The sequence below is a fragment of the Aulonocara sp. 'chitande type north' Nkhata Bay genome, linkage group LG3 (assembly GCF_057382095.1).
Source record: "Aulonocara sp. 'chitande type north' Nkhata Bay isolate Kocher_YH1m ecotype deep benthic linkage group LG3, A_spYH_male_GT1.1, whole genome shotgun sequence".
Lineage (NCBI taxonomy): Eukaryota > Metazoa > Chordata > Actinopteri > Cichliformes > Cichlidae > Aulonocara > Aulonocara sp. 'chitande type north' Nkhata Bay.
Window position 1 is genome coordinate 22,463,914 of NC_141346.1, and position 12,305 is coordinate 22,476,218.

At 44.9% G+C, this 12,305-nt stretch overlaps 3 protein-coding genes across 3 annotated transcripts; 1 reads left to right on the plus strand and 2 right to left on the minus strand.

The window, feature by feature from the left end:
- Window positions 1-960: 960 nt before the first annotated feature.
- LOC147334586 (uncharacterized) lies at window positions 961-3,490 on the minus strand. Its single transcript, XM_086285956.1, has 2 exons — window positions 2,037-3,490; window positions 961-1,267 (listed from the first exon to the last, which is right to left on the minus strand). Exons 1-2 carry the CDS (start codon window positions 3,488-3,490, stop codon window positions 961-963), a joined length of 1,761 nt encoding a protein of 586 aa, XP_086142082.1.
- Window positions 3,491-5,817: 2,327 nt separating this feature from the next.
- Window positions 5,818-6,695, minus strand: LOC147334587 (uncharacterized). Its single transcript, XM_086273480.1, has one exon. The coding sequence runs from the start codon at window positions 6,676-6,678 to the stop codon at window positions 5,818-5,820; it is 861 nt and encodes a 286-aa protein (XP_086129606.1). The 5' UTR covers window positions 6,679-6,695.
- A 1,500-nt stretch (window positions 6,696-8,195) lies between these two features.
- Window positions 8,196-10,659, plus strand: LOC147334588 (zinc finger protein 862-like). The gene is made up of 4 exons (XM_086285957.1): window positions 8,196-8,203; window positions 8,569-8,634; window positions 9,017-9,901; window positions 10,074-10,659. Exons 1-4 carry the CDS (start codon window positions 8,196-8,198, stop codon window positions 10,657-10,659), a joined length of 1,545 nt encoding a protein of 514 aa, XP_086142083.1.
- The last annotated feature ends 1,646 nt before the right edge of the window (window positions 10,660-12,305 follow it).

Genomic DNA, 12,305 nt, shown 5'->3' on the forward strand with positions numbered 1-12,305 from the left:
TTGCTTTTAGTTGATTTTTATTTTTAGGTTTCAGCTTCTGTGAAGCACTTTGTGATTTTTATCTTGAAAGGTGCTATATAAATAAAGTTTTACTTACTTACTCTGTATGGAGCCCAAGGTGTCATGTTTCGGCTGTGTGGCAGGCAGGAGAAGGACCCAAACGCAAACTCACGGAGACAAAACGTAAACTCAAAAACACAGCTTTAATGCTGGCAAAAGGTGAAACACAAAAACAGTACTAAACTAAACTGGGAAAGCTAAACATAAAGTAAACCAGGAACCACGGGGAGAATCACACACAGCATGAGGGAGACTACGACACTGACAAAGAGAAACACAGGGCTTAAATACACAGAGGGATAACGAGGGAATGAGACACAGAAGGAGGGCACAGCTGGGAGAAATCAGGACTGACGAGACAAGCAAAGCAGGACACATTCACATAAGACACGGAACTTCAAAGTAAAACCGGAAGGATCACACAGAGACGCGAACTTGACACAGTGGAGACAGCAACTAAGAAATACAGAGACATAAACCATAAGGCAGAGGACTCTAAGAACCGAAAGACACAGAGGGGAAATCAAACATGCAGACACAGACTTACACAGAACAGAGGGGACACAGAGAAACATGAAGGGCAAGGGATCGAAACTAGAAACCATAAAATAACTCACACAAATACAATATTACAAACATCACAAGGAACTAAAAACGCTGGGTCAGGGGACCCAGGACCATGACAGTACCCCCCCCTCAAGGGCTGGCTCCAGACAGCCCAAACTCAGAAAAACAAAACCAAACAGAAAACAACCCAGGGCGGGCGGCGGGGGTCCAGGACGGAGGGCCAGAAACAAAGCCACAAAAACACAATGTCGACCAAAAACACAGGAGCGCAGGGAACAGTTCACAACTCCTCAGGGGGCCGACCCGGAGGGTGACGGTCCAGAAGTCCATAGTTCATTTGATCAGGGGGCAGGCCCGGAGGCCGACGGCACAGGAGTTCATGGTCAAATAGTTCCGGGGGCCGTCCGTGCGGACGGCAACGGTGTGGAAACAGTTCAGGGGGCCGACACGGAGGTCGAGAGCACCACAGGTGGAACAGTTCAGGCGGCCGACCCCAATGGCAACGATGTCCAGCTGATGGCCCGGAAAGCGGCTGGCGATTCCGAAGGGCAAAACGTGGCGTGGGCGGCAGCAACACAGCCGCAGGACCAGGCGAGGCCGACACAGAAGCAGAGGCTGAAGCTGGACCAGACGAGGCAGATGCAGAGGCCGGACCAGGCGACGGCAAAGCAGGAGCCGAGGCCGGACCAGGCGTAGCAGCAGCACAGGCAGAGGCCGGACCAGGCATAGACGATGAGGCAGAGGCCGAAGCCGGACCAGGCAAAGATGAAGACTCTGATGAAACCGGACCAGGCGAAGCTGAAGGCACGGAGGCTGGACCAGACGAGGACGAAGACTCGGAGGCTGGACCAGACGAGGACGAAGACTCGGAGGCTGGACCAGACGAGGACGAAGACTCGGAGGCTGGACCAGACGAGGACGAAGACTCGGAGGCTGCAGCAGGCGAAGCACAGGCTGGAGCTGCAGCAGGCGTGGACGAGGCTGCCGGTGGAGCAGCTGGTGGCTGAACGGGCCCCTCGGACCCTCCAGCGGAGACGGGTGGCTGAACGGGCCCCTCGGACCCTCCAGCGGAGACGGGTGGCTGAACGGGCCCCTCGGACCCTCCAGCGGAGACGGGTGGCTGAACGGGCCCCTCGGACCCTCCAGCGGAGACGGGTGGCTGAACGGGCCCCTCGGACCCTCCAGCTGACGAGACAGGAGGCTAAACGGGCCCCTCGGACCCTCCAGCTGACGAGACAGGAAGCTGAACGGGCCCCTCGGACCCTCCAGCTGACGAGACATGAGGCTGGTGTGGTTCTCCGGAACCACCAGCTGACGAGGAAGGCTGCTGGATGGGCTCCTCGGGCCTTCCAGCTGACGTGGCATGAGGCTGGACGGGCTCCTCGGGCCTTCCAGCTGACGTGGCATGAGGCTGGACGGGCTCCTCGGGCCTTCCAGCTGACGTGGCATGAGGCTGGACGGGCTCCTCGGGCCCTCCAGCTGACGTGGCATGACCAGTAGGTGCAGAGACCACCGGCTGAGCAGAAGGCTGAGTGGGTGACGGAACAGATGACTGAGCTGAACAATGGGGAGCTGGCTGAGCTGCACAGTGGGCTAAGGGCTGAGCTAACGGAAGCACGGGAAAGTGTACTATGGACTGGGTGGCTAACAGCGCTAATGACTGAGCTAAAGACTGAAAGGCATGCAGTAGTGATGGCGGTGTGGATTGTAGACCGAATTCTCCTGAGCCCTTAGTAGAAACAGGGACGGGTGCAGGCACATGCCGGACACTAGCCACTCCCACCCGAGGAGTAGGTACGGGTGCGGAGACGGGCTGTATCCTGGCTGACCTCACCCTGGGGACTGGAACAGGCACCGGCAACGGCTGGGCAACTGCCCTTCCCACCCGAGGAGCTGGTACGGGTGCAGAAACGGACAGAGCCTCAGCCGGCCTGGAAACCAGAGCGGGGACCAACTGGGCCTCAGCCTCCCCCACCCGAGGAACTGGTACGGGTGCAGAGGTACGCTGGGCCCGAGCTGCCCCGGGAGGAGAAACACGAGCAGGAAAAGGAGCAGGCTCAGAAAAAACAGTCTTAGAAACGGCAGGCTCAGGGTCGACAAAAACAGATCTGTCAAAAATGAACCCGCCGTCCACTTCGTGTTTTGCAGTCTTAGTATTAGCAGTCCTTGTTTTAATAGTTTTCGAAATCCTTGGGTTAACAGTTGTAGAGTGAGCTGACTTGGGGATGACTGAACCAGACTTAACAAAACCTGAACTGACAGAACCTGAACTGAGTGTTGTAGACCTGGTAGAAGTGTTCACAGTTTTTCCTTTAACCGCATTTACAGCCTTTGGAGAGCGCTTATTGTCTTTGATTTCTCCCTGTTTAGAGGGAGCAAAATGAACAAACTTTTCCCAGTCTATGTCATCGTCCATCAGGGACACATCGACAGGATCAGGAGTGTGTCTATTGTTCTTAATGTCCAGAGAAGCGGAAGAAGGATAATCAGTGTTACTCACCACCGGGAGTTGCTTAACATGGTCCATCTTATTGCGGCGTGTGCGCCGCTTCCTACGGGGAGGGGAAGCGGGTGGAGAGAATAGCCGAGCCTCCGGCGTGCAGAACGGCGACACGGAGGCTGGAGCGTGGGCAATTGAAGGGACGCGGAGAATTCCCACCTGAAGCGGCCGCGGCTTGGGTGCAGGTGAAGCGGCAGGTGGGGGCTTTTGGCAGCTCCAGGGACCACCGAGAGCCAGCCGCATTCCTTGGAAAATCCGCCCGTAGTCAGGAGTGCGCCACGGCCTCAAGCGGAGCTCCTCCTCTAGCTCAGCAAAGGCAGCATCCTGACGCTCACGCAGCTGAGAGCGGTTTGCTGGGTCCATGTAATGGTCGTAGTCTTCTGTCATGTTTCGGCTGTGTGGCAGGCAGGAGAAGGACCCAAACGCAAACTCACGGAGACAAAACGTAAACTCAAAAACACAGCTTTAATGCTGGCAAAAGGTGAAACACAAAAACAGTACTAAACTAAACTGGGAAAGCTAAACATAAAGTAAACCAGGAACCACGGGGAGAATCACACACAGCATGAGGGAGACTACGACACTGACAAAGAGAAACACAGGGCTTAAATACACAGAGGGATAACGAGGGAATGAGACACAGAAGGAGGGCACAGCTGGGAGAAATCAGGACTGACGAGACAAGCAAAGCAGGACACATTCACATAAGACACGGAACTTCAAAGTAAAACCGGAAGGATCACACAGAGACGCGAACTTGACACAGTGGAGACAGCAACTAAGAAATACAGAGACATAAACCATAAGGCAGAGGACTCTAAGAACCGAAAGACACAGAGGGGAAATCAAACATGCAGACACAGACTTACACAGAACAGAGGGGACACAGAGAAACATGAAGGGCAAGGGATCGAAACTAGAAACCATAAAATAACTCACACAAATACAATATTACAAACATCACAAGGAACTAAAAACGCTGGGTCAGGGGACCCAGGACCATGACACAAGGTCTGGCTCTTACGTCAGATGGACATGTTGCAGTGGATGACCGGCAATCAATGCTTTAAAGTTTACTGCTACCTGCAGTGATGGAGGCTTAAATGACGATAGGGGGTGGTGACGTGGAGGCAGTAGAGTGGTGAATAACAGAGCAGTGGTTGAATTGAAGTCATACAGTGAGAACCGTCAAATAATATGACAACTTTGTGAGCCTCTATTGGTGCCTGTAAATTTGGAAAAGGGGATAAATAGCAGAGATAAACAAGCCAGTTAAAAAGTTCCAGTGATAAGAGACCTCATTTGGGAAGTAGATATTTTTGATTATTTTAATTTGGTAACAGCATAAAAAAAATCAAAAGATGGATACCAGACAACTCTCAGTAGTGTTTAAGATAGGCTCATGTGAGGTGCAATGGAAAATCTCAATAATTTGCAGCCTTCCTACAGATATTACTTAATGGGATGCAGGTGTGATGCATGGGAAGGCAAAACTCATGACACATTGGTTCAGAGATGTCAAATTTAAGAGATCCACTGTCTACCACCTTACATCTACCAGCTCTGTCAACAGAAGTCTATTTACAATATTTACTGTAAATACAAAAAACAACTAATCCGGCCACAGAATCTTCATCACATACAGTACAGAGCTAAACACAATCTGCTTTAAAGCTGGAATTAGGCAAAGCTTTCATTAGCATGGGTAATAATTTATAGCCAGGCCCATTTTCTAACAATATGCTTTCCTACAACCCTCAATAACAATAACTACATAATTAGAAACTTCCCCTATGGATTTGAGTTTCATTCTGCCATTTGGACGCAGACATTAGCTACCAGTTCCCAGAACTAGCAAATGAGCTTTTGGAAAAAGCATTGACGAATAAGATGCATTAAATTATTTTTTTATTTTTAGTCTCTGTCTTTCATGATTTCAGCTGGTTACTTATTTTCAGAAAAGTATTCTACACTGCAGTACTGTTTAAAATACAAATATATATACAGTATATTACACTATAATGTATAATTAATTTTTTAGAACATGTGCTGGTAAAAACCTGCCTTAAACAGCCCTATCTATGGAATTTGGTACAATCATGTGTTTTCAACAATATACTAATTGGGAAGAGAATGTTCTTTCATATTTCAGGCCCGCAAGTTTCCAGGCTTATGAATGATTTCTACATGGCAGGCCTTATGCGAGTACACAGTTTGATAATATCACATCAATGTGTGTGGTTAAAGCTTAATTTCACTTCTCGGCAAGTTATATAATAAATCATATAAGCAAACACAAAGCACCAACAAGCACTGTACAAACAGTAAAGATGATTTGTGCTGTCATTTACATAGACAGCAGCCATTATTCTGTATGTGACTTTGGAAGACATCATTTATTTTGTTTTGCATTTTTCCCCATTCAAACAAAGAATTAAATCAATATGGCAAACTGATCCATCAACCCAGAACCTTCTTCAAAGTTTTAACATAATTATGTGATGCCACACTTTATAACGACACATGATCAACCCAGTATGTACCTTATAATCACTTTCTTTTGTATGCAGCTGATGAAATATGGCTTTTCTTCCCAAAAAGATTAAGATGGAAGTTTCCCTTCTTTAAAGAGCAGCCCAAAACACACTGATATAAACACATTACACCACACACTAAGACTGTGGTTGTCTTTACTTGTTGGTATAACTACAACATGAGAGTTTTCCTGCCCTATGCAGATATAACAGAGGTAACACCAAACTGCTGGGCAAGTTAAACCAAACCGTATACATCAACATTGAACACTTGCCAGTGCTGCTCAGCAGAAGTGACTGCTTGAGAGAATTTGATACAAGAAAACCAACAACCCATAGCCACACAGTGCAGGTTATAGCCAGGATGGTGTAGAAAACTCTCAGCTTTGATTGGTGCAACGTCTCCCTTTCCCTAGCTGCTTCCCCTGGCCCTGGGCGAATCAGAACACAGAGAACAGAGAGGCTGCAGAAAGATATGATTATTATGGAGGGAGCCAAAATACAGAACAGTGGGGCAGTTTGGTAATTAGGAGGTAATAAAACTTTAAGACATGTCAGTCCAATGCTCAGCACCCAAACACAGCCAATGCAGTTGTTTCTGATCCTGACCCCACGGGCATTTCTTAAACTCATGTAGGTGATGGGGTGAACAACAGCCAGATAACGCTCTATACAGGTCAGGATGTGGAAAAATATCTCTCCGTAATAAGCAATACGAGAAGCGTGTGATCCTACAGTCTCACTCATTAAGTGATTAGTGTATGTGCCATAATAGATGAGGAAGCACCCCAAGACCCAGATTAGCTCCATGGCAGCCACGTGGTAGGTGAAGATGTCAGAGTGACTTGCTGTTTTAAAGGAGCGCTGCCTTCGCCATCTTTGATGACCCACATAAAAAACAAGAACAGAAATAGTGAGTATGAGGATGAATCTCACTGCATAGAACGGAATGAATTTTGGTGACTTGTAGGAGCAAAAATAGTCCAGAAAATTGTTTGAGGTGGAGTTAAGTGACATATCTCCTGTATGTTGTAGGTCTGAAAAGAAAAAAAAAAATGATTAGAGAGACAGACGGGACAGATTGAAAGTTCAGTTATGATGCATCGTATTAAGGAACTGTACTTTAAGGCAGTCATGGACCAGTTAGTATAGCAAATACATAAAGCAAGATATATGGAATTATGTAGCAAAGAAAAATAGAGACATATCACCAAATGTTTTATATTTTAGATTCCTCAAAGTAGCCACACTTTGCTTCGTTGACACCACTGCAAACCCTTGGCCTTCTCTCAATGAGCTTCATTATGTAGTCACCTGTAATGGTTTGCATAAGATGTGGCCTACTTCATATAGTGAATTATATAAGGCTTATATGATTTACTCATGAAAGTGGCCACTTTCTCATTACTTTCATATATTTTTAGTAAGTATCCAAAACATACAAGTTTTATTTATATAATTTTTCAAGGGATCTTATATCTGTTTTCACTCTTGTAAGCTTTTCATACAAGTTTCACACAAGACAGATAAAAACTTTAAAAGATTTATATATATATTTTCCATATGGGTATGGTCAACTACCTGCTAAGAAATCACTACTTAGGGAAAGCAGAAGAGATTTCTTTGGGCCAAGAAACACAAGGAACGGACATTAGACCAGTGAAAATCTGTGCTTTGGTCTGATGAGTCCAAATTTGAGATCTGTGGTTCCACCCGTTGTGCTTTTGTGTGATACAGAAAAGGTGAACAGAGTTTCCACATGCGTGGTTCCCACCATAAAGCATGGAGGAGGTGTGTAAGGGCTACTTGTCCAATAAGTATAAGTATAGTGATGGAGTGCTGCACCAGATGGCCTGGCCTCCACAGTCACCTGACTCAGGGCTCGCAAAATTGCTAGCCCGACGTCCCGGGGCTAGTGATATTTCCAGTTGGGCTACCAAAATCTATCTCAGCCCTGCCCGTCGGGCTATCATAGGAAGTAAAAATATATGACAATGCCTTTGCTTTCTTTCGCAAATGTAGCTGAGTAATTAGCTGAGTCCTCATCAAAGAACAGTGCTCTTTAATGAATGCAGCACATAACTTTACATCGTAGAGGTAACAGGGAGACATATCGAGTTATCAGATAGCCGTCTTAACTATATTCTAACTCTACAATTTCCCAACTGCACTTTCCTCTTATTTCATGACACCACCCTCTAGTGGTGCAATATGGTATAGTCAGACAGGACACAACATCACTCACTAGCTTACTCTTCAAACGTGGCACGTGAAATCTCCCGCAGCAAGCTTAAACGTGCTAGAGGTTGACTGCGCAGAGAATTAAAAAAAAAAATCTCTGGCATGTGTAAAGACAGATGGATTTACGCAGGTATTTTAGTTCTGCTGAGCCAAAAAAGACAGGTCAGGATGAAGAAGGGACAGGCAAAGAAAGGCCTACCACAAAGCGGAAAAGTTATGATAAATCAGATTACGAGGCAAAAGAAAGCGCAGTTTTTTGGATTCATGGACAAAAGAATTTCTGTGGCTGGAATATGACAAGGTAAATAACATGATGTTCTGCCGGGTGTGTCGTGAGTTTCCCTCTATTGCTGAGTCGACACGCACCTTTGTTACTGGGACCAGTAATTTTAGGAAAGACCCCATCAGAACTCATGAGAAATCTCTGCATCACAAGAAATGCATTGGTGCTCGGTCTGCAGCATCTGTCCCAGAACAAACACCAATTGCAAAAACCATACTAAAAATAAACCAAGCACAACAAGAAGTCCTGAAAAAGCTGTTTAGAACTGCGTACTATGTTGCAAAGAGTGAACTACCACTGGCAAAATTTAGCAGTCTTTGCAAACTTCAGAAAGCAAATGGCCTAGATCTTGGTTCCACTTACCACAATGACCATGCTTGCAGAGAGTTTATTGGAGCAATAGCACAAACTTCAAGAGACCAGATTGAAAAGGAAATTCAAGAAAGCAGGTTCTTATCTGGCAGCACGGTGGTTAGCACTGTTGCCTCACAGCAAGAAGGTCCTGAGTTCAATTCCACCATCAGGTCGGGGTCTTTCTGTGTGGAGTTTGCATGTTCTCCCCGTGTCTGCGTGGGTTCCCTCCGGGTACTCCGGCTTCCTCCCACCGTCCAAAGACATGTAGTTTGTGGGGATAGGTTAATTGGATAATCCAAATTGCCACTAGGTGTGAATGTGAGTGTGAATGGTTGTCTGTCCTTGTGTGTTAGCCCTACGACAGACTGGCGACCTGTCCAGGGTGTACCCCGCCTCTCGCCCTATGACAGCTGGGATTGGCTCCAGCACCCCCCGCGACCCTGAAAAGGATAAGCGGAAGCGAATGGATGGATGGAGGTTCTTATCCATTCTTGCAGATGGCAGTACAGACACTGGTATAATAGAACAGGAGTTGGTTCACGTCAGGTATGTGAGGGATAATGGTGACATAGCCACATACATGATCAAATGTCAGCCAGTCAAGAGTGCAAATGCTGCAGGTATTTTAGAGGCTATTGATGAAGCAGTGAACACCATGGGTATCAGAGAGGACACATGGAAAAAGAAAGTAGTGTGTGCAAATTTTGATGGTGCTGCAGTGATGATGGGTCAGAAAACAGGAGTAGCTGGGAGACTGAAACAGAGGATACCCCACATCATAACAATCCACTGTGTGGCACACAAACTAGAGCTAGCCGTGCTGGATAGCGTGAAAGGCTGTGAGTACCTGGTGAAATTTGAAGATACACTGAAAACCATCTTTAAGATGTACTACTATTCCCCAAAGAAGCGAAGAGAGCTGACAGAAATAAGTGAACTGCTAAATGAGAGGCTGGCACATTTCAGTGGGCTGAAGAGCACACGGTGGCTTCCAAGCCGGCTGAGATGTCTAAAGGCTGTGGAAAAAAATTACACTCCCACTGTTGTTCATATGGAGAACATGGCAGAAGGAAGTGATGTCAAAGCCGAGGATGCAGCCAAGGCTAAGGGGGTGGTGCAGGAGATGAAGACTGAGAAATTTGTTCGCTTCCTGCATTTCATGTTGGACTACAGTACCATCTTATCCAAGTGCTCTACTGATTTTCAGCATGATAACCTAAACATCACACGAACAAATCAGTTAGTTGAGAGCACAACATCACGCTTACTCAGCCTAAAAACAAAACCAGGAGAATATCAGAAAACCTTGGACACAAAGTTCACAGCGAACCAGGATGGTAGCATTTGCTCAGCTAACAAAAAGTCAGCGACCTGCTAGAAGAGGTGAGGGAACAGACAAAGACACCTTTGGTGCAGAGATCCAGAAGATTATTGACAACACAGTCAAGTACATGGACAACAGATTTAAAAATCTCCATGAAAAGCCTCTCTCTTGTTTCAAGGTTTTTGACCCTTCCACTCTTCCCTACCCCAGAGAAGAACTAGCAAATTATGGGGATGAAGAGGTGGATTATCTTGTCACACATTTTGCCTGTTTGCTAGATGCAGAAGAGAAAGAGAAAATTCCACAAGAATGGATGGATCTAAAAGTGTGGCTTGCAGAACGCCGGGGTCGCAAAGTAGATTGCTTGTACAGAGATCTCCTCTCAGAGAATCCAGAACATCTCTCTCATATCTTGTTGCTGGTGAAATTAATGCTGACACTTAGTCCATCGACAGCCATCTGTGAGAGAGGATTTTCTTGCATGAACCGAGTGAAGACAACACATCGTAACTCTCTACACCCTGAAACACTGAATGACTGCATGCAACTCTCCATTAATGGGGAAACAGTTGAATCTTTTTGCCCTGACAAGTCGATTCGTTTCTGGATGTTTTCTGGAAAAGGTTCAAGACACCTGGATCATAAAACCCCAACAAGAACAAAGAGCAGTGAAATGGAGGGCAATGCACAGGAAGAGAAAGCTGATGAAGGAGATGCTATGCCCTCAACGTCGAGTGGCATTTTCTCATCCGAGACTTCAGTGGAAATTTCAGATTCAGGATCTGACACAGACTAATTCATGTTCTACACAGTTCTAACAAGTTCACAGAAAATTCTGTTTAATTAGAACCAGATATTTGAGTTGATTGTAATGTTTACACAGTTGTTGTAATTTGTGTTTTAACAATTTTTTGATTGATGTTTTGTTTCCTTTACAATATTATACAATAAAAATAATCTTTTTTTATTCGGGCTACTCAAATTTATTTCGGGCTACCAAAAACTAAAGAGTGCCTGCCCGAAGGGCTACCAGGGATTTTAAAATTTTGCGAGCCCTGTGACCTAAACCTAATTGAGATGATTTAGGGTGAGGTGAACTGCAGAGTGAAGGCAAAAAGCCCAACAAGTGCTCAGCATCTCTGGGAACTCCTTCAAGGCTGTTGGAAAATAAGGTGCCTACCTCATGAAGCTCATTGAGAGAATCCCAAGAGTGTGCAAAGCAGTAAGCAAAGAAAAGGGTGGTCATTTTTAAGAATACAAAATATAAAACGTGTTTTGAGTTAACAAAAAAATTATGAAATAAATTCATGTTTTCATTCATAGTTTTCATGCTTTCAGTGAAGATCTACAATGTAAAATAAAGAAAAACCATTAAATGAGAAGGTGTCTCCAAACTTGACTGGCAGTGTATGTTCCAATACAAAACACATTGTGTCCCTCATCCATGATATAATATAATTATATAATCCCAGTCAAAGTTCTTACATCTACCTAATCAACAAGCAAGTATTAAGAAGATGTCTGATCTGATCACACATAAAGCAGCACAAAAACATCTGTACAGTGGACAACATTTATAAAAAATGTAAGTAATTTATAGTTAACACAGAGCAACCTTTGTCTGTGCTGCTGTCAGAAGGAATCATCTAAAATCCCCTAGTTGCATTAGTTTAAAAAGATACAAAAGTTTAAATATGTATGAAAAAGAAGGCATTTAAAAATTAAGTTGTCACTATAATAAATTATATTAAAGAGCACCTTTTGGTTGAATTGTTTCCTCTAGTTCACGTCTCCAAACGGACTGACTGCTATTTACCCTAAACATGCGCTGATGCTTCTGCTAGTGTTCAGGGTGCTCACAGTTGACACAGCAGTAGAACCATGTGAGCTTTTTGCATGAATCATTAGGTGGTACTTAATGTAAATTACAGCAGCAAATTGTACTTCACAATTTGGGTCACAGAGCAGTGTAGTAGGTACATCTGCATTTTCTAACCATGTGGAGACTTTATGTAGTGAAAATAGAATTCTTATTTTCACCCAAACCAAAACTAACAAGCAGTTTGTTTAATTGATGCAACTGGTTTAGATTCAGTTTTTAAATGTGACATATAGTAACATGTACTTTGGACTATCAACAATGCGGAAAAAGTAGTGTTAGAGATTTTTAATGTCTATGTTTTCATTCACTTCATTAGATCTCATAGTGTTCAAAGGGCCTGTAATTAAAAGCAGCTGTTTATTCAAATTAGGCAGTGTCATGCCACCTGTGTGTACATAGAGACGATTTATGGGATCTCATTTCCATTCTTTATGGAAGCGGAGAGCTGCCACCCAGGCCAAAGAAAAAAAGAGCTATATTGCATTATAATGAGAAGACCTTTTCATTCTAACAATATGCTTTTCATTTTTGTACAATATATTTTTCACATTCAACAACAT

Coding starts and splice junctions, on each gene's coding strand:
- LOC147334586 (XM_086285956.1), bottom strand. CDS start 3,490: ATGGACCCAGCAAACCGCTCTCAGCTGCGTGAGCGTCAGGATGCTGCC. Junction 1,268..2,036: donor CCCGAGGAGCCCGTCCAGCC/TCATGCCACGTC, acceptor CCGGCCTCTGCA/TCTGCCTCGTCTGGTCCAGC.
- LOC147334587 (XM_086273480.1), bottom strand. CDS start 6,678: ATGTCACTTAACTCCACCTCAAACAATTTTCTGGACTATTTTTGCTCC.
- LOC147334588 (XM_086285957.1), top strand. Junction 8,635..9,016: donor AAGGAAATTCAAGAAAGCAG/GTTCTTATCTGG, acceptor GGATGGATGGAG/GTTCTTATCCATTCTTGCAG. Junction 9,902..10,073: donor ATTTGCTCAGCTAACAAAAA/GTCAGCGACCTG, acceptor TCCCTACCCCAG/AGAAGAACTAGCAAATTATG.